This window comes from Coregonus clupeaformis, chromosome 19, assembly GCF_020615455.1.
Source record: "Coregonus clupeaformis isolate EN_2021a chromosome 19, ASM2061545v1, whole genome shotgun sequence".
Taxonomy (NCBI): Eukaryota; Metazoa; Chordata; class Actinopteri; order Salmoniformes; family Salmonidae; genus Coregonus; species Coregonus clupeaformis.
Genome location: NC_059210.1, coordinates 12,472,057 through 12,498,220, shown reverse-complemented (window position 1 = coordinate 12,498,220; position 26,164 = coordinate 12,472,057). Strand labels below are relative to the sequence as shown.

General features: G+C 44.3%; 1 protein-coding gene across 4 annotated transcripts in view; it reads right to left on the bottom strand.

Moving 5' to 3' along the window:
* The window catches only part of lrrk2 (leucine-rich repeat kinase 2), a 60,696-nt gene that overhangs the window by 25,549 nt on the left and 8,983 nt on the right, over positions 1 to 26,164 (bottom strand). For 2 of the 4 annotated variants that reach the window (XM_041837015.2, XM_041837016.2), the window contains exons 9-34: positions 25,198 to 25,361; positions 24,990 to 25,072; positions 24,771 to 24,877; positions 24,491 to 24,620; positions 23,983 to 24,107; positions 23,443 to 23,576; positions 23,032 to 23,176; positions 22,735 to 22,874; positions 22,518 to 22,646; positions 22,003 to 22,173; positions 21,537 to 21,801; positions 21,044 to 21,235; positions 20,702 to 20,817; positions 20,411 to 20,501; positions 20,051 to 20,262; positions 19,612 to 19,862; positions 19,194 to 19,342; positions 18,803 to 18,896; positions 18,458 to 18,647; positions 17,959 to 18,140; positions 11,368 to 11,591; positions 8,313 to 8,440; positions 1,181 to 1,399; positions 735 to 936; positions 477 to 565; positions 20 to 207 (exon numbers count right to left, since the gene is read on the bottom strand). In XM_041837015.2, the coding sequence (XP_041692949.2) occupies positions 20 to 207; positions 477 to 565; positions 735 to 936; positions 1,181 to 1,399; positions 8,313 to 8,440; positions 11,368 to 11,591; positions 17,959 to 18,140; positions 18,458 to 18,647; positions 18,803 to 18,896; positions 19,194 to 19,342; positions 19,612 to 19,862; positions 20,051 to 20,262; positions 20,411 to 20,501; positions 20,702 to 20,817; positions 21,044 to 21,235; positions 21,537 to 21,801; positions 22,003 to 22,173; positions 22,518 to 22,646; positions 22,735 to 22,874; positions 23,032 to 23,176; positions 23,443 to 23,576; positions 23,983 to 24,107; positions 24,491 to 24,620; positions 24,771 to 24,877; positions 24,990 to 25,072; positions 25,198 to 25,361 (4,120 nt within the window). The remainder of the gene's footprint in view (positions 1 to 19; positions 208 to 476; positions 566 to 734; positions 937 to 1,180; positions 1,400 to 8,312; positions 8,441 to 11,367; positions 11,592 to 17,958; positions 18,141 to 18,457; positions 18,648 to 18,802; positions 18,897 to 19,193; positions 19,343 to 19,611; positions 19,863 to 20,050; positions 20,263 to 20,410; positions 20,502 to 20,701; positions 20,818 to 21,043; positions 21,236 to 21,536; positions 21,802 to 22,002; positions 22,174 to 22,517; positions 22,647 to 22,734; positions 22,875 to 23,031; positions 23,177 to 23,442; positions 23,577 to 23,982; positions 24,108 to 24,490; positions 24,621 to 24,770; positions 24,878 to 24,989; positions 25,073 to 25,197; positions 25,362 to 26,164) is intronic. The other 2 variants (XM_041837018.2, XM_041837017.2) reach the window with 2 other exon arrangements.

Genomic DNA, 26,164 nt, shown 5'->3' with positions numbered 1-26,164 from the left:
TAAATGGTATGCCTCTTACTTGCTAGGCACTAGGAGCTGGTCCTCTCCGAAGGGCAGGGCGATCTGGAACTTTTCCAGCAGTTTAAAGTACTGGGTCAGGTGGCTCTTGGGGAAACACTTACTCTCAAATAGGAATCGCTCCACTACAGAGCGCTGGACTACGCCTTTGGGATGCTCCCAGAACCCAGAGCTTTTCAGAGTCCATTTCTACACGGAGAGAGAAAGAGGAGGCAGTGAGTGAATGAGGTCAGTGTGTGTGTGTGTCACAGGTGGCAACTTCATTGGGGAGGACCGGCTCATTTTAATGGCTGGAACGGAATAAATTGAATGGTGTCGAACACATCAAACACTTGGTTTCCATGTGGATGATACTGTTCCATTCACTTCATTCCAGACATTATTGTGACCCGTCCTCCCCTGAGCAGCCTCCTTTAGTGTGTGTGTGTGTGTGTGTGTGTGTGTGTGTGTGTCTCTACCTGTGAGATTATGTTGCAAAGCCACTGTGGGTCGATAAAGTAGAGTTCTCTGAGTTGGAGGGCCGGGTCGTCAAAGTGCAGAAGGACTCCTATAAACAGACAAATAAATACCTGGCTGTACTATGAACAGATGACATAGATATATTTCCTACGTTGTGAGGACAATAGCACCAGCGCAATGAGGACCAGAGATTCCAACACATCAATGAAGAAACCAATTACCCACAAACACATGCACACACACCCCGCCCCACTGACCGGCCTCGCTGAGGAAGTGTACAGCGTGAGTTAGCTCAGCCTCCTCCAGCTGTATCTGGCTCTCCTGGATGAGCTGTAGCAGATATTGGTGTCTGAGCACGGGGAACTCCCCCGGCACCTTGGCCCTCTCCAGCAGCACCCTTCTCTCGAGCTCCAAATAGCTTTCTGGGACCAGCTGCCCCATCACCAGCTGCCCTTGGATCTGGGGAGAGCGGGATCGAGAGGGGTGGGTCACTAAAAGGTATAGTGGCTTTGCACACACAGTGCTGTGCATGGAACTTACGTGGACCAGTGAAATAAGTCAAAGCTACTAACAAAGCTGTCATAATGGATTGGCATTTTAGGCAAACTAGAGCAAGGAAAGGGTTGAGGGTATATTTGGAACATCAGTGGAAGTTCTGGATAGTGTAAATACTGTAAATGTTAGCGCTAACAACACTAGCTACCTTGAAGCTGGCGACCTCCCTGGCGATGGCCTTGCGGAGTCTGCCGATGGAGTCCGAGTCCTCGCACACCGCCACCATGTGGTAGTCCCGGATGGCAGGGAAGCCCTGGTGGTTGAGGAGCTCCTGGCGGATCTTATCCAGGCAGGCCTGCAGCTGGATGTCCTCACTCACGTCTGTGTGTGTCCCCACCAGGATGACTGGAGACAGTGGGGCCACCGCCTACACATACACATGGACACATGGACAAACATAGTAAGATATAGCATTATGATGCAATAGTAAATGGAAGCATTTCGAGATTACATTTATTTAAAATTAGGATCCCCATTAGCCATTAGCCGACGCGCTATATAAGATGGAAGGGAGTTCCATGCACTCATGGCTCTGTATAATACTACAAGTTTCCTTGAATTTGTTCTGGACCTGGGGACTGGTGGCATGTCTGGTGGGGTAAGTGTGTGTGTCAGTGCTGTGTGTAAATTGACTATGCAAATAATTTGGAATTTCGAACATTTCTTATAAAAACAAGAAGTGACGCAGTCAGTCTTTCCTCAACTCTTAGCCAAGAGAGACTGGTATGCATAGTATTAATACTAGCTCTCTGATTACAATGAAGAGCAAGACTTGCCGCTCTGTTTTGGGCCAGCTGCAGCATAACTAGGTCTTTCTTTGCACCACTTGACCATATGACTGGACATTAATCAAGATAAGATCAAACTAAAGCCTGCAGGACTTGCTTTGTGGAGTGTGGTGTCAAAAAAGCAGAGCATCTCTTTATTACGGACATACCTCTCCCCATCTTTACAACCATTGAATCTATATGTTTTGACCATGACAGTTTAAGGTAACACCAAGTAATTTAGTCTCCCCAACTTGTTCAACAGCCACACCATTCAGTACCAGATTCAGCTGAGGTTTAGAACTTAGGGAATGATTTGTACCAAATACAATGCTCTTAGTTTTAGAGATGTTCAGGACCAGTTTATTACTGGCCACCCATTCCAATACAGACTGCAACTCTTTGTTAATGGTATCAGTGACTTCATTAGCTGTGGTTGCTGATGCATATATGGTTGAATCATCAGCAAACATGGACACACATGCTTTGTTTAATGCCAGTGGCAGGTCATTGGTAAAATAAGAAAATAGAGGAGGGGCCTAGAGAGCTGCCTTGCGGTACACCACACTTTACATGTTTGACATTAGAGAAGCTTCCATTAAAGAAAACCCTCTGAGTTCTATTAGATAGATAGCTCTGAATCCACGATATGGTGAGGTTGAAAAGCCATAACACATACGCTTTTTCAACTCAACAACGGGTTATGGTCAATAGTATCAAAGGCTGCACTGAAATCTAACAGTACAGCTCCCACAATCTTCTTATTATCCATTTCTTTCAACCAATCATCAGTCATTTGTGTCAGTGCAGTACATGTTGAGTGTCCTTCTCTATAATCATGCTGAAAGTCTGTTGTTAATTTGTTTACAGAGAAGTAGCATTGTATTTGGTCAAACACAATTTTTTCCAACTGTTTGCTAAGAGCTGGCAGCAAGCTGATAGGTCTGCTGTTAGAACCAGTAAAGGCTGCTTTTCCCCTCTTGGGTAGCGGAATGACTTTGGCTTCCCTCCAGGCCTGAGGACAAAGACTACTCTAGGCTCAGATTAAAGATATGACAGATAGGAGTGGCTATAGAGTCAGCTACCATCCTCAGTAGCTTTCCATCTACGTTGTCAATGCCAGGAGGTTTGTCATTATTGATCAATAACAATCACTTTTCCACCTCTCACATACTAACTTTACAAAATTCTAACTTGCAATGCTTTTCTTTCATTATTCGTTTTTTTATACATGAGTACGATCGCTCACTGTTCGTTGTTGGCATTTCCTGCCTAAGTTTGCTAATGAAGTAATCATTCAAATAATTGGCAACATTAAATGGTTTTGTGATGAATATGCCATCTGATTCGATGAAAGATGTTGAATTTGTCTTTGTGCACATAATTTCATTTAAAGTACTCCATTGTTTTTTCCCATCATTCTTTATATCATTGATCTTGGCTTCATAATACAGTTCCTTCATCTTTTTATTGAGTTTAGTCACATCATTTCAAAATGTGCAGTAAGTCAGCCAGCCAGACTTATTAGCCACTCCTTTTGCCCCATCTCTTTCAACCATACAGTTTTCCAATTCCTGATCAATCCATGGAGCCTTAACAGTTCTAACGGTCAGTTTCTTAACAGGTGCATGTTTATCAATAATTGGAAGAAGCAATTTCATAAATTATTAAATGTGCAGCGTCTGGATGCTTCTTATTAATCACATCAGACCAACAAATATTTTTAACATCATCCACATAAATATTTTATATGATCTCTTATACACTATTTTAGGCCCAGCTTTTGGAACTTTGGCTTCCTGGATAAAGCCACTATATTGTGATCAGTGCATCCAATGGGTACGGATACAGCTTTAGAACAAAGTTCTACAGTATTAGTAAAAATGTGATCAATACATGTGGAAGATCTTGTTCCTGTAGTGTTTGTAAACACCCTGGTAGGTTGATGAATAACCTGAACCAGATTACAGACACTGGTTACAGTGAGAAGCTTCCTCTTGAGCGGACAGCTTGATGAAAACCAGTCAATATTCAGGTCCCCAAGAAAGTAGACCTCTCTGTTTACATCACATACACTATCAAGCATTTCACACATATTATTTATATACTGACTGTTAGCAACACGCCAAAAGAAAAGGCTTTAGATGTGCCAGGTGAACCTGCAACTACAACACTTCAATAACACTGGACATAAGATCTTCTCTAAGCATTACAGGGATATGGCTCTGAATATATACAGCAACACCTCCCCCATAAGCATTCCTGTCTCTTCTATAGACGTTATATCCTTGTATTGTATCATCAAATGAATTATCTAAGTGAGTCTCAGAAATGGCTAATATACAGTGGGGAAAAAAAGTATTTAGTCAGCCACCAATTGTGCAAGTTCTCCCACTTAAAAAGATGAGAGAGGCCTGTAATTTTCATCATAGGTACACGTCAACTATGACAGACAAATTGAGGAAAAAAATTCCAGAAAATCACATTGTAGGATTTTTAAAGAATTTATTTGCAAATTATGGTGGAAAATAGGTATTTGGTCACCTACAAACAAGCAAGATTTCTGGCTCTCACAGACCTGTAACTTCTTCTTTAAGAGGCTCCTCTGTCCTCCACTCGTTACCTGTATAAATGGCACCTGTTTGAACTTGTTATCAGTATAAAAGACACCTGTCCACAACCTCAAACAGTCACACTCCAAACTCCACTATGGCCAAGACCAAAGAGCTGTCAAAGGACACCAGAAACAAAATTGTAGACCTGCACCAGGCTGGGAAGACTGAATCTGCAATAGGTAAGCAGCTTGGTTTGAAGAAATCAACTGTGGGAGCAATTATTAGGAAATGGAAGGCATACAAGACCACTGATAATCTCCCTCGATCTGGGGCTCCACGCAAGATCTCACCCCGTGGGGTCAAAATGATCACAAGACCGGTGAGCAAAAATCCCAGAACCACACAGGGGGACCTAGTGAATGACCTGCAGAGAGCTGGGACCAAAGTAACAAAGCCTACCATCAGTAACACACTACGCCGCCAGGGACTTAAATCCTGCAGTGCCAGACGTGTCCCCCCTGCTTAAGCCAGTACATGTCCAGGCCCGTGCTAGAGTGCATTTGGATGATCCAGAAGAGGATTGGGAGAATGTCATATGGTCAGATGAAACCAAAATAGAACTTTTTGGTAAAAACTCAACTCGTCGTGTTTGGAGGACAAAGAATGCTGAGTTGCATCCAAAGAACACCATACCTACTGTGAAGCATGGGGGTGGAAACATCATGCTTTGGGGCTGTTTTTCTGCAAAGGGACCAGGACGACTGATCCGTGTAAAGGAAAGAATGAATGGGGCCATGTATCGTGAGATTTTGAGTGAAAACCTCCTTCCATCAGCAAGGGCATTGAAGACGAAACGTGGCTGGGTCTTTCAGTATGACAATGATCCCAAACACACCGCCCGGGCAACGAAGGAGTGGCTTTGTAACAAGCATTTCAAGGTCCTGGAATGGCCTAGCCAGTCTCCAGATCTCAACCCCATAGAAAATCTTTGGAGGGAGTTGAAAGTCCGTGTTGCCCAGCGACAGCCCCAAAACATCACTGCTCTAGAGGAGATCTGCATGGAGGAATGGGCTAAAATACCAGCAACAGTGTGTGAAAACCTTGTGAAGACTTACAGAAAACATTTGACCTGTGTCATTGCCAATAAAGGGTATATAACTTGTATTGAGAAACTTTTGTTATTGACCAAATACTTATTTTCCACCATAGTTTGCAAATAAATTCATAAAAAATCCTACAATGTGATTTTCTGGATTTTTTTTCCTCATTTTGTCTGTCATAGTTGACGTGTACCTATGATGAAAATTACAGGCCTCTCTCATCTTTTTAAGTGGGAGAACTTGCACAATTGGTGGCTGACTAAATACTTTTTTCCCCCACTGTATGAATGATATCTGATGTTAGCAAGTTATTGATTTCATGAACCTTATTTGTAAGGCTACATATATTAATATGGGCTCTTTTCTGGGTAGCTTTTCTGAGATAGACCTAATATGGAAAAGAGCAAACAAAGCAAGATAAAAAAAAATATACATTCAGCATTTCATTAATCAATTGGTGTGTGTGTGTGCTGCGGGCTGAAGCTACGAACCCATAGGCTCTCTCATCCCTTTCCAGCTACCTTGTCCTTGAACCTCAGGAACTTGACCACTATCGGCATGGGCCTGTCACCTGGGCCGGTGGTGGGTTTTCCGGACCGGTGGTGGGTTTTTGCAGTCCTGGCGGTGCACTCCACCTCAATCATCCTATGGTCCATCTTCAGTTTCTCCAAGATCATTTTCCTCACTTTGTCATCAGACTCAGTCCAGGTCTCATGTGGAGATTCTGCAATTCCGTCCACAACCACGTTGTTCTGCCTTGAATGTCCCTCGAGGTAATCTGCTTTCACCGTCATTGTTATCATGGATTCACATACAGAACTGATGTCCTCTCTCAATGACTTACAGATCGCTATCATCTTGCCATTCTCCTGTTTAAACTCATCGAGCTGACCCTGGGAGAACTTCAAACTTTTCTTCAGGTCCTGGACCTCTCTGGTCAGGTCGTCCATTATTTTATTAGTTGACTCCACCTGTATTTGGACAAAACACTTGAAGCTATTTTCTTGTTGTTGTAACAACTGCTCGTTGAATACTTTTTGTTCGTTTAAAAGACCCTTCACCTGTGATAGAGAGACACCACTGTCCTCAACAGTACTCCTGCCGGCTTTGGTCTTTGTCATGGTAACAACGTAGGTTACGCTGTTACTCCTCGTAGTTCCAGACAGGGCAGGTCACAGGGAAGATTGAAAACAACAAACAGCAGGGATCTAGACATCCACAAGCCCGGGACAATCCACGGTACCAGCCACAATAGCTAACTGTGTCGCGGGCTGCGTTCAATCCCTCAAGAAAACCTTGCTAGCTTGATAGGCAGCTAGCTAGCAGCTAAGCTAGCTGCTACGCCAAACAGCTCCTCAGACCCGGCCTTGGTCAGCAGGATCACTGGACAGATAGTAGCGGTCCCAGAAACTGATGCCAACCGCGTCGCGGGATCCAAACTCAAAAAGGTAGCTAGCTAGTAACCAAACTTTTTTTCAATAGACTTTCAAAACAACAAACTTTCAAAAACAACAAACCGAGCTCTCCCTCGTTCCGCGTTCAACAGGAAGTGACGACATGAGAGACATTCATTATGGAATTGTGTTCTTTAAAATACATTGAACATTTGATTGAGCCTGTCTGGAGTGCCAGATGGGAGGGTTTGCGATGCACTTTAGGGTTTATTCCACTGGTTTCATTGCTCCAGGCAAGCTCAATCGAGAACAAAGTATTTGTAAGGTAACAAATACTACTTCCCGTTGTGGGTTCGATTCCCACAGGGGACCAGTACGAAAATGTATGCAATTGTAACAAAAAACAACAAAACATTTACAAAATACTGTAACCATGTTTTGGGTGTGACTAGGGCTGTTGCGGTGACTGTATTACCGCCATACCGGCGGTCACGAGTCATGAAGGCAGTCAAATTCCACATGACCGTTTAGTCACGGTAGTTAGGCTTCTCCAAGCTCTGATGCTGCTGATGGTCATTAGTAGCCTACCAAACTTGCTAACTGCCTTGTACTCAGCACTCTATTATCCTACTAATCACTCTGACATCAATGCAAACGTAATCGAAAATCTAATCAAACACTTCATGAGAGCCCATGAGTGCAACATTTCTATAGGCTATGCAATTGTGCGAGAAAACAGAGTGATGGCCTCTATTAAAAAGAGGAGGATCCCATCAGCTTTCTATAGGCTAGGCCTACTATATTTATTTCTCAACTTTCCTAATATTAAGCACATTGCTTATCTTTACAACATGAGTATAGCCTACCTGGCTGGCATGAAAATGAACCACAGGAAAAATTTCCTCCATTCGCTATTTAAGTACATAGATTATATGTATTTTTTCCCGCTGCCCCTGTTTTGAGACATGTGCATGATAATGGTCCATTCTAAATAAATACAAATTCACACATATTATTCCATATATATAAAGACAAGATTATATCAAGAATAGTCTGATGGGTGACAATACTAGCCTATCACTTGTGAATGATGCCCAGCACGAAACAATGCCTTTTTTGTTGCGACTTTTTCGAATCATAGTCACACACCTCATGTAGCCTAGCCCATAGGCCTATATGTTTTGATAAGGTGTGTATCACAACTAAAGTGGCCAAACAACTTCTTAAAATTAAGCACATTAATCTGCTTTACAAGGGGTGTAGAGCCTAACTGGCATACATAAGCAGCGCGTGAGTTTCAAGTTTGGGGAAGATCATTTTCACCATAAAAATGCACCTTTGTAATAAAAGCATTACATGCATAATCGCATTTGTGGTCACTTTTGATAATGGTGTTCTCCCACTAATGGAACATGTTAGTACTGACAAAATGTTGTGACCGCCACAGTCCTAGGTGTGACTCACCTTGATGTTGAAGAGCCAGGGTTTGAGCGCTTCCACCTGGGCCGCCCCCTTACTCAGGTCGTACACCACCAGGTAGAGGGCCCGGGGGGTCAGGAAGTGGGGATGAGAACCACTGAACTCCTCTCCACCTGAACAAAGAGTAGAGGGGGGGTCAAGACCACCAGAACAAAACCTTAAAGACTCAGACAATGACTTGAGTAGAAGTCCAAGATCCAGATCTTGAAACCCAAACTTACACTGCATTTGGAAAGTATTCAGACCCCTTGACTTTTTCCACATTTTGTTACGTTACAGCCTTATTCTAAAATCTTGTGTTTTTTCCTCAATCCACACACAATACCCCATAATGACAAAGCAAAAACAGGTTTAGATGAAAATGAAATATCACATTTACATAAGTATTCAGATCATTTACTCAGTACTTTATTGAAGCACCTTTGGCAGCGATTACAGCCTTGAGTCTTCTTGGGTATGACGCTACAAGCTTGGCACACCTGTATTTAGGGAGTTACTCCCATTTTTCTCTGCAGATCCTCTCAAGCTTTGTCAGGTTGGATGGGCAGAGTACCTGCACAGCTATTTTCAGGTCTCTCCAGAGATGTTCACTCAAGGACATCCAGAGACTTGTCCCGAAGCCACTCCTGCATTGTCTTGGCTGTGTGCTTAGGGTCGTTGTCCTGTTGGAAGGTGAACTTTCGTCCCAGTCTGAGGTCCTGAGCACTCTGGAGCAGGTTTTCATCAAGGATCTCTCTTTACTTTGCTCCATTCATCTTTCCCTCGATCCTGACTAGTCTCCCAGTCCCTGCCACTGAAAAACATCCCCACAGCATGATGCTACCACCACCATGCTTCACTGTAGGGATGGTGCCAGATTTCCTCCAGACATGACGCTTGGCATTCAGGCCAAAGAGTTCAATCTTGGTTTCATCAGACCAGAGAATCTTGTTTCTCATGGTCTGAGAGTCCTTTAGATGCCTTTTGGCAAACTCCAAGCGGGCTGTCATGTGCCATTTACTGAGGAGAGGCTTCCGTCTGGCCACTCTACCAAAAAGGCCTGATTGGTGGAGTACTGCAGAAATGGTTGTCATTCTGGAAGGTTCTCCCATCTCCACAGAGGAACTCTATAGCTCTGTCAGAGTGACCATCAGGTTCTTGGCCACCTCCTGGACCAAGGCCCTTCTCCTCCAATTGCTCAGTTTGGCCGGGCAGCCAGCTCTAGGAAGTGTATTGGTGGTTCCAAACTTCTTCCATTTAAGAATGATGGAGGCCACTGTGTTCTTGGGGACCTTCAATGCTGAAGACATTTTTTGGTACCCTTCCCCAGATCTGTGCCGACACAATCCTGTTTCAGAACTCTATGGACAATTCCTTCGACCTCATGGCTTGGTTTTTGCTCTAACATGCACTGTCAACTGTGGGACCTTATATAGACAGGTGTGTGCCTTTCCAAATCATGTCCAATCAATTGAATTTACCACAAGTGGACTCAAATCAAGTTGTACAAACATCTCAAGGATGATCAATGGAAACAGGATGCACCTGAGCTCACTTTCGAGTCTCATGGCAAAGGGTCTGAATACTTACATAAATAAGGTATTTCTGTTTTTCATTTGTAATACACATTTCTAAAAACCTGTTTTCATTATGGGTTATTGTGTGTAGATTGATGAGGATTTTTTTTTATTTAATCCATTTTAGAATAAGGTTGTAACGTAACAAGATGTGGAAAAATGGAAGGGATCTGAATACTTTCCCACTGAACTGTAAGACTAGGCTTGGGCAGTATACTATATATATACCGTATACCGGGGTATTTGGAGAAAAAAAACATGGGATGGTTTTTCAATACCGTTGAAACTATTTATTTGAAGTTTTTAAATAAATTGTAATATTTGTAGCTACTTTTTAATTACCTACCTGCAGTCAACTTGTGCAATCCGTTAGGAGATAAAGAACATTGCGTTTTTCATTTCACTTGTCACATAATTTTTCATTATGAAGCTTACTGGTAGTCCCAAGTCAAGTGTCACGTGGTGTTTGTTTACAAGCACACAACGACGAGAGACCGGAACCTTGTGAGTCACTCACTGTTGAGCAGCATGCACCAGGTGATCTAATTACAGTATAGAATTCACAACTAAATGTTTGCCAGCTAGATATCTTATAACTCCTCATTTAACTGTCTAAAATGTGCTAAATGCTCTGCAATCGATTTGCTAATTTAGTAGCTAGTTAGTTATCTATCTATGTGGTTAGCTTCTTCCAAAATCAAGCCTTTGCTTGGTAACAGCAGAGAATCCCCTCCTGGATCAAGAGCCTTGCTGTCTAATATTTGTTTTGTGCGTGCAGCAGAATTTTAAAAATAATAATGTGCAAATATTGTACAATCCAGGTATTCAAAGCTCTTACAGACTTACCCAGAAAGACTCACAGCTGTAATTCCTGCCAAAGGTGATTCTAACATCTATTGACTCAGGGGTGTGAATACTTATGTAAATGAGATATTTCTGTATTTCATTTTCAATAAATGTGCAGACATTTCTAAAAACAGATTTTCACTGTCATTATGGGGTATTGTGTGTAGATAGGTGAGAAAAACATTGATTTAATCCATTTTGATTTCAGGTTGTAACAGAACAAAATGTAGCACAAGTCAAGGGGTATGAATACTTTCTGAAGGCATTGTATTGTGATTCAATATTGCGATGTGATGTTCCAAACAGTATGTCTGCTGCAGAGAGACAAGAGAGAGTATGAGAAAAATAGTTTATCAGTCATGTAAATAAAAGTGCTGAAAACATGTTGGCTCACTATTTTAAAAAGAAAATGGAGAACAAGCTATAGGATAAATAATACCGGAGTTTTGGCGCAGGTACAGCCGACTAGCACTATCTAACTCCACCTAGCAAAATCGATACTTGGAGTCAAAGTATCAATATAATACCGTCCAAAATAATATTGTGATATGTAACTGTATAAATTTTTTCCCACATCACTAGTAAGTATCCAGACCAGATGTCACAGTTGACAGTTAACGGATGACGGTTGAGCCCACCTGAGAAGTCCCAGACATTCAACACCATGTTCTTCTTATCCCGGTCCCGGATGGTCCAATCTCTGACGTCGATCCCAACGGTGGGCCGCTCCAACTGCCACTGAGAACGCTTCAACTTCATCAGCTGTCGGATCAGAGCAGTCTTCCCACTGTCGGCGTTCCCAACCACGATCAGCTTCATCCGGTAGTACGGAACGGCTTTCTTCAGACGCTGCTGGAGGAACCTGGGTTACAGGATATAGGAGAGAGGGATTTATTTGGTAGAGTTTTATGAATGGGATTAGGCCTTTGATTGAAAGGGGAAATCTGGAGCAAATTCAAATCTATCAAAAGCCACCACCTGGTCATTCAGAATTCCCTTTGACAGATCGCATTGCTTTTTGGATTAAATGTCAATCCAGGTTCCCGTCAAAAAAAAAAAAAAATATATATATATATATATCGCAAACATGTATCCTGCCACAAGAGGATCCAGCATGCTTGACCATGTATACACAAACATCCGTGAAGCTTACAAAAACAAGGTGACATGCCCAAATGACTATCACCCCATTGCGCTCACCTCGGTCATCATATGATGTGCTTCGAGAGGCTAGTCATGGCCCACATCAAGGCCAGCATGCCATGCACGCTGGACCTACTCCAATTTGCCTACCCAACAGATTCACAGAAGATGCCATTTCCATCGATATTCACACGGCCGTAACACATCTGGACAAGAGGAACACCTATGTGAGAATGCTGTTCATTGAGTACAGTTCAACATTGAATACTATTGTTCCCACCAAGCTCGACACCAAGCTCAGAGCCCTGGGTCTGGCCACCACCCTCTGCAACTGGATTCTGGACTTCCTGACAAGTAGACCACAGGCTGTGAAGATTGGCAAAAACACCTCCTTCACACTGACTCTTAACACAGGAGTCCCCCAGGGGTGTGTCCTTAGCCCTCTGCTGTTCTCCCTCTTCACCCACGATTGCGTGGCTTTGTACGACACCAACTCCATCATCAAGTTTGCTGACGACACCACGGTTGTAGGCCTTATAACCAACAACAACGATGAGTCAGCCTATAGGGAGGAGGTAAGTGAACTGGCATTGTGGTGTCATGAAAACCTCTTCCTCAACATCCTGTTGATGTCTTCAAGCAGAGGAGGGAACATGCCCCGATCCACCTCAAGGGGATTGCAGTAGAGAGTCAAGAGTTTTAAGTTTCTCGGCATCCACATCACCGAGGTCCAACAACACCACTAGTCTTGTCAAGAGGGCGCAACAGCGTCTCTACTTCCTAAGGTGGCTGAAGAAATTCAGCATGCCACCCTGGTCCTCTCCAAATACTACCCCTGCACCATCGAGAGCGTCCTGACCGGTTGCATCACAGCCTGGTACGGTAATTGCGCCATCCACGACCGCAAGGCCCTCCAGGGTGTGGTGAAGACAGCCCAGTACATCACTAGGACCGTGCTTCCACCCATCGTTCAGACGGTATCGGAACATGAGGTCTGATACCAACAGGCTCAGAGACAGTTTCTATCTACAAGCCATCAGACTGCTGAACACTTGAACTGGGCTGACCACGTGCTCTGATTCTCCGCACCTTAGCACACATGCACACACCTACACAGACATACGGTGGCTTGCGAAAGTATTCACCCCCCTTGGCATTTTTCCTATTTTGTTGCCTTACAACCTGGAATTTAAATGGATTTTTGGGGGGGTTGTATCATTTGATTTACACATGCCTACCACTTTGAAGATGCAACATATTTTTTATTGTGTAACAAACAAGAAATAAGACAAAAAAACAGAAAACTTGAGCATGTATACAGTGAGGGAAAAAAGTATTTGATCCCCTGCTGATTTTGTATGTTTGCCCACTGACAAAGAAATGATCAGTCTATAATATTAATGGTAGGTTTATTTGAACAGTGAGAGACAGAATAACAACAACAAAATCCAGAAAAACGCATGTCAAAAATGTTATAAATTGATTTGCATTTTAATGAGGGAAATAAGTATTTGACCCCCTCTCAATCAGAAAGATTTCTGGCTCCCAGGTGTCTTTTATACAGGTAACGAGCTGAGATTAGGAGCACACTCTTAAAGGGAGTGCTCCTAATCTCAGTTTGTTACCTGTATAAAAGACACCTGTCTACAGAAGCAATCAATCAATCAATCAGATTCCAAACTCTCCACCATGGCCAAGACCAAAGAGCTCTCCAAGGATGTCAGCGACAAGATTGTAGACCTACACAAGGCTGGAATGGGCTACAAGAACATCGCCAAGCAGCTTGGTGAGAAGGTGACAACAGTTGGTGCGATTATTCACAAATGGAAGAAACACAAAAGTACTGTCAATCTCCCTCGGCCTGGGGCTCCATGCAAGATCTCACCTCGTGGAGTTGCAATGATCATGAGAACGGTGAGGAATCAGCCCAGAACTACACGGGAGGATCTTGTCAATGATCTCAAGGCAGCTGGGACCATAGTCACCAAGAAAACAATTGGTAACAAACTATGCCGTGAAGGACTGAAATCCTGCAGCGCCCGCAAGGTCCCCCTGCTCAAGAAAGCACATATACAGGCCCGTCTGAAGTTTGCCAATAAACATCTGAATGATTCAGAGGAGAACTGGGTGAAAGTGTTGTGGTCAGATGAGACCAAAATTGAGCTCTTTGGCATCAACTCAACTCGCCTGGAGGAGGAGTAATGCTGCCTATGACCCCAAGAACACCATCCCCACTGTCAAACATGGAGGTGGAAACATTATGCTTTGGGGGTGTTTTTCTGCTAAGGGGGCAGGACAACTTCATCGCATCAAAGGGAGGATGGACGGGGCCATGTACCGTCAAATCTTGGGTGAGAACCTCCTTCCCTCAGCCAGGGCATTGAAAATGGGTCGTGGATGGGTATTCCAGCATGAAAATGACCCAAAACACACGGCCAAGGCAACAAAGGAGTGGCTCAAGAAAAAGCACATTAAGGTCCTGGAGTGGCCTAGCCAGTCTCCAGACCTTAATCCCATAGAAAATCTGTGGAGGGGAGCTGAAGGTTCGAGGTTGCCAAATGTCAGCCTCGAAACCTTAATGACTTGGAGAAGATCTGCAAAGAGGAGTGGGACAAAATCCCTCCTGAGATGTGTGCAAACCAGGTGGCCAACTACAAGAAACGTCTGACCTCTGTGATTGCCAACAAGGGTTTTGCCACCAAGTACTAAGTCATGTTTTGCAGAGAGGTCAAATACTTATTTCCCTCATTAAAATGCAAATCAATTTATAACATTTCTTACATGCGTTTTTCTGGATTTTTTTGTCATTATTCTGTCTCTCACTGTTCAAATAAACCTACCATTAAAATTATAGACTGATCATGTCTTTGTCAGTGGGCAAACGTACAAAATCAGCAGGGGATCAAATACTTTTTTCCCTCACTGTAACTATTCACCCCCCCCCCCCCAAAGTCAATACTTTGTAGAGACACCTTTTGCAGCAATTACAGCTGCAAGTATCTTGGGGTATGTCTCTATAAGCTTGGCACATCTAGCCACTGGGATTTTTGCCCATTCCTCAAGGCAAAACTGCTCCAGCTCCTTCAAGTTGGATGGGTTCCGCTGGTGTACAGCAATCTTTAAGTCATACCACAGATTCTCAATTGGGGTTTGGGCTTTGAATAGGCTTTGAATAGGCCATTCCAAGACATTTAAATGTTTCCCCTTAAACCACTCGAGTGTTGCTTTAGCAGTATGCTTAGGGTCATTGTCCTGCTGGAAGGTGAACCTCCGTCCCAGTCTCAAATCTCTGGAAGACTGAAACAGGTTTCCCTCAATAATTTCCCTGTCCCATCCATCATTCCTTCAATTCTGACCAGTTTCCCAGTTCCTGCTGATGAAAAACATCCCCACAGCATGATGCTGCCACCACCATGCTTCACTGTGGGGATGGTGTTCTCGGGGTGATGAGAGGTGTTCGGTTTGTGCCAGACATAGCGTTTTCCTTGATGGCCAAAAAGCTCAATTTTAGTCTCATCTGACCAGAGTACCTTCTTCCATATGTTTGGGGAGTCTCCCACATGCCTTTTGGCGAACACAAAACGTGTTTGCTTATTTTTTCTTTAAGCAATGGCTTTTTTCTGGCCACTCTTTCGTAAAGCCCAGCTCTGTGGAGCGTACGGCTTAAAGTGGTCCTATGGACAGATACTCCAATCTCCGCTGTGGAGCTTTGCAGCTCCTTCAGGGTTATCTTTGGTCTCTTTGTTGCCTCTCTGATTAATGCTCCCCTTGCCTGGTCCGTGAGTTTTGGTGGGCGGCCCTCTCTTGGCAGGTTTGTTGTGGTGCCATATTCGTTCCATTTTTTAATAATGGATTTAATGGTGCTCCGTGGGTGTTCAAGTTTTGGATATTTTTTTATAACCCAAGCCTGATCTGTACTTCTCCACAACTTTGTCCCTGACCTGTTTGGAGAGCTCCTTGGTCTTCATGGTGCCGCTTGCTTGGTGGTTTTTCATTTCACTTCACCAATTTGGACTATTTTGTGTATGTCCATTACATGAAATCCAAATAAAAATCCATAAAAAATTACAGGTTGTAATGCAACAAAATAGGAAAAACGCCAAGGGGGATGAATACTTTTGCAAGGCACTGTACACACACACATATATACATTCATGCTACACACACATCACAACTTATTATACTGCTCAGTTTATACACTGTACACACACATACGGTATCTCACAAAAGTGAGTACACCCCTCACATTTTTGTAAATATTTGAGTATATCTTTTCATGTGACAACACTGAAGAAATGACACTTTTCTACAATGTAAAGTATTGAGCGTACAGCTTGTATAACAGTGTACATTTGCTGTCCGCTCAAAATAACACAACACACATTCATTAATATCTAAACCGCTGGCAACAAAATTGAGTACACCCCTAAGTAAAAATGTCCAAATTGGGCCCAATTAGCCATTTTCCCTCCCCGGTGTCATGTGACTCGTTAGTGTTACAAGGTCTCAGGTGTGAATGGGGAGCAGGTGTGTTAAATTTGGTGTCATCGCTCTCACACTCCCTCATACTGGTCACTGGAAGTTCAACATGGCACCTCATGGCAAAGAACTCTGAGGATCTGGAAAAAAGAATTGTTGCTCTACATAAAGATGGCCTGGGCTATAAGAAGATTGCCAAGACCCTGAAACTGAGCTGCAGCACAGTGGCCAAGACCATACAGCGGTTTAACAGGACAGGTTCCACTCAGAACAGGCCTCGCCATGGTCGACCAAAGAAGTTGAGTGCACGTGCTCAGCGTCATATCCAGAGGTTGTCTTTGGGAAATAGACGTATGAGTGCTGCCAGCATTGCTGCAGAGGTTGAAGGGGTGGGGGGTCAGCCTGTCAGTGCTCAGACCATACGCCGCACACTGCATCAAATTGGTCTGCATGACTGTCGTCCCAGAAGGAAGCCTCTTCTAAAGATGATGCACAAGAAAGCCCGCAAACAGTTTGCTGAAGACAAGCAGACTAAGGACATGGATTACTGGAACCATGTCTTGTGGTCTGATGAGACCAAGATAAACTTATTTGGTTCAGATGGTGTCAAGCATGTGTGGCGGCAACCAGGTGAGGAGTACAAAGACAAGTGTGTCTTGCCTACAGTCAAGCATGGTGGTGGGAGTGTCATGGTCTGGGGCTGCATGAGTGCTGCCGGCACTGGGGAGCTACAGTTCATTGAGGGAACCATGAATGCCAACATGTACTGTGACATACTGAAGCAGAGCATGATCCCCTCCCTTCAGAGACTGGGCCGCAGGGCAGTATTCCAACATGATAACGACCCCAAACACACCTCCAAGACAACCACTGCCTTGCTAAAGAAGCTGAGGGTAAAGGTGATTGACTGGCCAAGCATGTCTCCAGACCTAAACCCTATTGAGCATCTGTGGGGCATCCTCAAACGGAAGGTGGAGGAGTGCAAGGTCTCGAACATCCACCAGCTCCGTGATGTCGTCATGGAGGAGTGGAAGAGGACTCCAGTGGCAACCTGTGAAGCTCTGGTGAACTCCATGCCCAAGAGGGTTAAGGCAGTGCTGGAAAATGATGGTGGCCACACAAAATATTGACACTTTGGGCCCAATTTGGAAATTTTCACTTAGGTGTGTACTCACTTTTGTTGCCAGCGGTTTAGACATGAATGGCTGTGTGTTGTGTTATTTTGAGGGCAAGGCAAATGTACTCTGTTATACAAGCTGTACACTCACTACTTTACATTGTAGCAAAGTGTCATTTATTCAGTGTTGTCACATATATATACTCAAATATTTACAAAAATGTGAGGGGTGTACTCACTTTTGTGAGATACTGTATATACAATCATGCTACACACACATCACAACTTATTATACTGCTCAGTTTATACACTGCCCCCCATCCTCCCTTCCCCAAAACATGTGTAAATATTGGACTATAAATTGTACCTTCCTGTTTTATACTTATGAGTCATTTACTTTATGTTCATATTCTTATCTTTTATTATTTCTTATTGTTGTTGCATTGTCCAGAAGGAACCTGCAGATAAGCATTTCGTTGCAGACATTCACCTGACTATGTCTTTGGTCTTGTTGCCGATGTGCTTGAGGTCCAGGCTGAGGCGCAGGCCATCCAGTGGCAAGTCCCACAGCCTGCTCAGCTTGCCCATCTCATCAGGGAAGGAGCGTAGGCCGCCATTACGGCTCAAGTCGAGAGAGGTCAGCTCCTCCAGCAGGCCGATCTGAGGAGGGACCTGAAACAGACAGGGGTTACTTTTATATTTAAAAATATATTTTATGAAACCTTCATTTATTCTCATTGAGATAACATCCATTTTACCAGAGAGACCTGTTCTAGAGAGAACATGCAGTTTATCATCGAGGTGTGAGATGCATTGTGTATTGCATTGTCCCTGTTCACTAAATACGACTGTTTCAATGGCACAGTTGGTTGGAGCGCATGGTGCTAACGAATGCCACATACTTATTGTGGCACGTGTGTTCACTGTCAGTCACTTTGGCGTTTCGGAAATGACCATGTTAATGACATATTACTAAGATGAATGCTGACCTCTGTGAGCTTATTGTCACTCAGGTGTAGTTTCTCCAGTCTGGCCCACTTGTAAACTTCAGGTCCACTCAGGTCCAGCACTCCGATGCGGTTCTGACCGAACATGAGCTCCCGCAGGTTGACCGACGCCCAGGCGCACGGCCCCGGTAAAACTGAGATGTCATTGGTCCTCATATCCACGGACCGTAAACTGAAAGCAAAGTAAAAAGCAAGGATGAGCCATTTTGAATCTCAAGCCAAATTCATGTTTGCACACTAATAAGCAGAGTTTTTACTCAACTAATAGTTAACTAATAAACACCTTCTACAACAATGTAGTTGCCTTCATTAAAACATCAAACTTACATTGGAAGATCCAGAATGGCTTGAGGAATGGTAGTGAAACTGTTATGTGATAACTTCAGCGTTGTTATCTTTGAGGGGAGGTGTGACAGGGAACCTGTGACAGCAGAAACACAAAACACAATGTCATACAATGAATATGTTCTTATTTCGCAAAATACACTAATTAAGTGTTTATCTACATATCCATAAGGAAGATTTAACTAAATTAATTAATTTGTCTGGCAAGACATTTTCTAGAAATCTGTTAGACTTTAATGACTTTCACAGATGTGCCTAATAATAATGCCAAACAATAATCCATTGGAAAACAGCATTGGAAAACTAGTATAGGCCCCATGTTCCGTTAGGATTGAAAAGGATTAAGTAAGTAACTGCGTTACAATGTACTTACTGAGTTGGTTGGTACAGGCACTGAAGTTCTCTAGTTTGGGGCAGCCAGACAGGAAGTCACGTGAGATGCTCTCCACACTGTTCTTACTGACGTCTAGGAGCTTCATCTCAGGAAGACACAGAGGAGACCACAGCTCACTCATTCTGTTCCTACAGGAGAGGAAAAGGTGTATAGACTAAGTTATATTTACGATAATTGATGTCACATACTTGGGTTCAAATCAGAGTAGTTTTCTTTCAAATACTTTGAGGATTTGGTTGAACCTGTCTAGAGTGCCAGATGGGTAGGATTTACATGTTTGACAAAAACTAAACAATAATTCCTGCTTTGTAATGATTTATAATATAATTTTGTGCTAACTACACAGCTAAAGTAAAACGTTCAGCAGTGATGCAAAGAACTCAATTTCCCATCATACCCCTCGAGGGACAGCTCCTCCAGTCGCTCCATAGCCCGGCCCAGCTGGTGGGGGAAGGTGGTGATGTGGTTGAAGGACAGGTTGAGTTGCCGTAGCGACGGGCAGGTGACGGCAGGGTCAAGGCTCAGAAGAGGGCCGACACAGTTACGTGACACGTTGAGCATGCTCAGTGAGGGCAGGGCCAGAAGCTCCGCCGGCAAAGACTGCAGCTGGTTGCCTTGGAGATCCAGACGGGTCAGACTCTTCAAGCTCTATATAAGTATAATTATTATTATTAAGTATTAAATAAATCAACAAAACTATAAATGATATAAAATGATGAATATTTGTTTTGTATACTGACAAAATTCTGTAGATTAACCAAACATTGAATTCACCACAATTTTTACATTTTGCATAATCTATTCAACATTTGAAGCATTCTGAACAGACCCCACACCTCACACAGCCCAGAGGGGAACTCTGATAGGCTGTTCTGGCTCAGGTCTAGTCGATACAGGTGCTCCAGCTGCTGTCGGACAGAACCCTCGTCCATCAAACACGACACACAGTCCAGCTCATTCCCTGATAGGTCCAGCAGGCGGATCCGCTCTCTGTCCCCGCCCAGAGGGGAGGAGATATCCCCAGAGCCCAAGACTGGGGAGTAAATACCTGGAGTGGAAACGACAACAGAAATAATGGATTACCATTGATATGATACCATTGATATGATACCATTGATATGATACCATTAATATGATACCATTGATATGATACCATTGATATTTTGAACAAGGACAAGTAAAGCTAATGTTAGTACCTTTCTGGTTAGGGGTTGTCCTGCCATACCTCCTCTGAAGTGGCTCGTTGAGCTCAACCTCACCCTGGACTCCCTGTGGATGGATACAGGACTGTTTGATTGGTAAATTAATTGGTTAATTGATTGGCACATAGCTTAATTAATTAATTGATTGAAGAGAGAGAGAGAGAGAGAGAGAGAGAGAGAGAGAGAGAGAGAGAGAGAGAGAGAGAGAGAGAGAGCAGGTCAGTTGAGTTTTTTCTCTGAAATAGAGTAACTATATTTAGATTGGTCGTAAAGAAGATAGCCCACCTCGGAGCTAAAGTGCCTGCGACGCCCGTTCTTCCTCTTCTGTGACCCCGCCTTCCACTCCTCTGACAAATCATTTGGGGACTTGGGGGACAGCGCCACTGAAAGCGAATCACTTCCTGTGAAAATAAGGAGACATCCCGTAAGCAAGACATTCCCCAAATAAGGCAACTGTGGCAAATAATTAACAGTCACCAAATTAGCTATTATATTATAGATACCAAATAATGGTTATTTTTTACCAAGTGATTCCATTGTAACTAGCAAGAGAGAGTAATTAGTTTGTAATAAACATTTGAAAGTTGACAGGGGGCGCTGTTCTGTGTGTCTCATGGTCCACCTCACCGTCACTCTCCATGTCGTCATTGGTGAAGACCAGACTGTCCTCTAAAGACAGGAAGCTGGAGTCATCACTCTCGTCTGACAGGTACCCAGAGGTCAGGCAGGGGTCAGCTAGAGACCTGGGGGTCGAGGGGGTAGGGGCCGTCTTACTCCTCTGGAAGGATAACACGTACCGGGCTAAACATGCACCATTACCTGAAAACACAACACAGAGAGCACACATCCTTCATCCCAGGGATCTGACCAAAATACATACGCACACGTATTGTAAATAAAACTATTTTTTATGTTCTATTCATTCAGATTGGAAATTTATAAGTAATATGATAGTTTCAGCTTTCCTTCAAATAAGATCTAGAGATCTACAGGAGTATCTAGGGAGGAGAGTCTATAACTAGGGGTCTATCTGGAAATCAGCATCACTTCAGGAGTATCTAGGGAGGAGAGTCTATAACTAGGGGTCAACTCGGAAATCAGCATCAGTGACTAGACTCACTTGTGCCGGAGCGTAGACTGTTGGCGCGGCCTCGTTCAGAGAGCAGGGGGCTGAGCCAGGCAGCGTCCACCCGACCCAGCCTGAACCCCCCCAGACAGAGGGCATTGTTGTTCAGGTCCAGCCCCAGACGCCCCAGCAGCTGGATGACCGCAGGGCCGTCCCCACGACGCACGCTGGCACCCAGGGCACCACGCAGGTGCTGCTCATGGACCCCACGGCTGAGAAGCAGCACCACAAGCTCCAGAGGTCCGCCCTGCTCACACACCTGGGAGGGGATGCAGTGGGGAAGTGGGTGAGCAGGGTTGGGAATCGAAGGGCAACGCCTAGGAACTGAGTTCCCAAAGTGAAACAAATTTAGAAAATGTTTTGGGGCTGAATTCCCAACAACCACCCAAGTACACACATACACATCTACACACACACACGGATCATATTTCATCAGATCCCCACAGAGATCAGTGCTGACCTGGTATATGAGCGACTCAGTCTTGGTCTTCTTATTGATGTCGGCTCCTAGCTGGATGAGACACTCAGCCATGAGCACATCTCCGTCCTCACAGGCCTTCTCCAGCATACTGTACCTCAGCTCTGCATCGCCACACATCTTGGACAGGGCCAGGCATGCAGCCTTACGCAGCTGGGAGAGATAGAGGAAGAGAGAGAGACAGAGAGGGAGAGCGAGATGAAGAGAGAGAGAGAGAGCGAGAGAGAGAGAGGGAGGGCAAGATGAAGAGAGGGAGAGAGAGAGAGAGAGAGAGAGAGAGAGAGACAGCGACAGAGACAGAGACAGAGAGGGAGATTAAGAGAGAGAGAGAGAGAGAGAGAGAGAGAGAGAGAGAGAGAGAGGGGGGGATAATGGAGGGAGAAGGGGAAGTTATAAGATGGGTAAGGAAGGAAGACCAAGGAATATAGAGTATGTGAACAGACACACAGAAACACGCACACACACACACACACACACACACACACACACATACTTACCGGGTAGCTGCATCGGTCGGGTGGTCCTTCTTTGAGCTGGAGGAAGATCTCTCTGTCAAAGCCTTCCCTCTGTAGCTCCCCTGCGGCCCCTGAGCAGGCGTCCAGCATCCGGAGGGCCACCTGGAACCCCTATTTAGTTTTTAAAAATGTCATTACTTGAAATAACTGGAAATCTTCTAGACTAATATGGCTTTGAGGACCATAGAGGCTTACTCACCTTTAAAAGCATCTCTGCATCCTCTCTGTACTGCAGGAGAGTGGTAACGAGAACAGACGCCAGGACGGGAACTATCATTCTGGACAGCTTCTTCTTAGACACAAGGCAGTAGAGGAGGTTTAGACCCCAGTAGTGGATTTCTATTGAAGAGGAAGGAAGGGAGTCAGGGACAGAACCTTGAAGTCTCTGCTTTACTTGTCTTGATTCGCTTTACTTGACAGGGACAATGCACGTCCATCAACATTTCTGTAAACGTGCCATATTTAGCCAGTCAGCAGTGTAACTACTCTCTCTCACCTCGTTCCCTAGGGAACATCTGTAGTGTGTGCAGCACAGTGTCTATTGCCCCCTGTTGACAGAGCAGGTCTACAGCACCGGAGCAGTCAGTCAGGGCATACAGAACCCGCAGGCCACACTCCTGGATGGCTGCACTGCTAATAAACTACCACACAAACAACAAAAAGGTTTATATTTTAAGGGCAGTCTATTATTAACAAGGATAACTGTGTGAATACTAGGGACCAGGGATTGTATTCACAAAGTGTCTCAGAGTAGGAGTGTTTTAGGATCAGCCTTTTAGATCACAATTGATAAGATTACAGGGACGGGTGGACCTGATTTCTGATCAACACTCCTACTCTGAGATGCTTTATGAATACAGGCCCTGATTTTGAGCAGGGAATGAATTGCACGGGGAGACATGATTACCCTGTTGAGTGCCTCTAGGTAGACCGTGTGGGCCCCCTCCACCACACTCTGGTTTTTCTGCACCCTCAGAGACACGTCCACTGTGTCTGGATCAGCCACAGACACACCATGATCAGACACCCGCAAACTCCTGTCTGCACACACACACACAAGATAAGTGAAAATACATTCAGCTAAATACATCTGACTAAGACAAAAAAGGTCTCTCTTGCTTTGGGCACTATGGCTGGAGCTTGATACACGTATGGACACGTATGGACATGTATGGACACATATGGACACATATGGACACGTATGAACACGTATGGACACGTATGGACACGTCTGCTAAATGGCTAAAATGTAAATGTAAATGTAGGACACGTATGGACACGTATGGACACGTATGGACACGTATGGACACGTATGACCACGTATGAACACTTGAAAATGCTTTAACACTTGTGAACACATACAAATACCTAAATACTTTTAAAAACACATGTAAATACTTGAACACTTGTACACCATAAGTGTTGACTGTCTATGTGCGTCTCCTACCAGGACAGAGGAAGGCCAGGCTGGCCTTCAGGGCTTCCAGCTGGACCTCAGGTATGAAGTTATGGACCTTCATGGCCCTAAGGATCTGACCCATGGCCATGTTCAGTTCATCCAGACTGGCCGTCCTACAGAGAGATGCAGGGGACATCAGTGGTACCCTAGACCAGTGACTCCCAAACTGTGGGGACCACTGGTCCCAACCCCCCCCCCCCAAAAAGGAACTCAGTCCGGCTTTAAACGTACTCTTCAAAGTTGTAATAATAGAATGCACAAGGTGCCATTTCGAAATTGGGTAGTGCATCATCAGTTCCTCTTTTCATGTCAGTCATTAAAGACCTTAGAGAGCTTTATAACTTGTCAGAAATGTCAGAAGACAGACCTGTTCCACAAGAGAAACCTGCTCTGCAAGTAGGGACCTCTTCAGAAGTTGACTAACGTCAGAAGACTTTTAGCCCATAAAATGTCAGTTGAAATCATGTCAGTAGATGGCAGTTGAAATGATTCCTACCTTCCCTTGAAGAGCAGGTGAAGTAGCTTACATCCACCAGCAGAGACCTCTGGAGAGGACAGGTGTCTCCTCATCATCTCCACCACGTTCACATGGAGGCCATTGGACAACAACAGAGATCGCATTTTACCTGCAAACACACACACACACACACACACACAGTTAAATATTCTGCAATAATAAGCAGAGGCTGAAGTCTGACCTGACTTGATGTAATCTCAGACAGTTGACAGGTAGTAACAGTGTCCTACGTTAGCAGGAGCTAGGGGGTCTGACTCACTATTGTAGGTGATGAGCGTAACCATGGCGCTGGCAGCAGCCTGGAACACCCCAGGAGAGGAGGAGTGGAGCAGCATGGCAGCCATGATTTGTCTGTGGACTGGTGTCCTGGGGAGCACACGATCACTGTCAATACAATACCACGAGGACTGTTCAAGCTTAAGCTAAAGCGAACCGGTCAATGACAATACCATGAGGAAAGCTCATGCTAACGGACTACCTTCCGTCTTGCTCTTCTGTGGAATGGTGCCATGACTCGCTGCCATGCAATAGCAGGCTGTGTATGGCCCAACATGCAGCTTCCTAGGGGGGAGATGGTTAGAAACAGAAAGAGAGAGATGAGGACAAAATAGCAGGACAGGAGGACTAAAGTGTCAATATAAGAGAAGCTAATAGATGATGTGCAATATAAAGTGCTGAGGACTTACCTGCACTGTGGAATCAGCAGCATGGAACTCCAGAGCTCTGCAGCAGGCCTCCATCCAGCACAACCCCAGATCATCCACCGCCACCTCCTTCCCTCGGTTCTCTTCCTCCTCTCCCTCCTCCATCCCTTCCTTCGCCACAGCTTTGCTCTGCACTATGGTTTGAGCTGAGTTGATGAGAAACAGGAAGCAAACGTGGTGAACCAGGTGTGAAGACAGATACACACCCAAAAGTGTGTGTGTGTGTTTCAAGTTTCATTAGCTGTATGCGTGGTAAACACTGTCCAATTAAATGCTTACCTGCAGGTTCCTTCTGGTCAATGCAACAACAATAATAAATAATAAAAGATAAGAATATGAACATAAAGTCAATTACTCATAAGTATAAAACAGGAAGGTACAATTTATAGTCCAATATTTACACGTGTTTTGGGGAAGGGAGGATGGGGGGCAGTGTATAAACTGAGCAGTATAATAAGTTGTGATGTGTGTGTAGCATGAATGTATGTGTGTGTGTGTGTGTGTGTGTATGTCTGTGTGGGTGTGTGCATGTGTGCTAAGTTGCGGAGAATCAGAGCAGGTGGTCAGCCCAGTTCAAGTGTTCAGCAGTCTGATGGTTTGTACAGTGGCTTGTGAAAGTATTCACCCCCCTTGGCATTTTTCCTATTTTGTTGCCTTACAACCTGGAATTAAAATGGATTTTTGGGTGGTTTGTATCATTTGATTTACACATGCCTACCACTTTGAAGATGCAAAATATTTTTTATTGTGTAACAAACAGAAAATTTGAGCGTGCATAACTATTCACCCCCCCAAAGTCAATACTTTGTAGAGCCACATTTTGCAGCAATTACAGCTGCACGTCTCTTGGGGTATGTCTCTATAAGCTTGGCACATCTAGCCACTGGGGTTTTTGCCCATTCTTCAAGGCAAAACTGCTCCAGCTCCTTCAAGTTGGATGGGTTCTGCT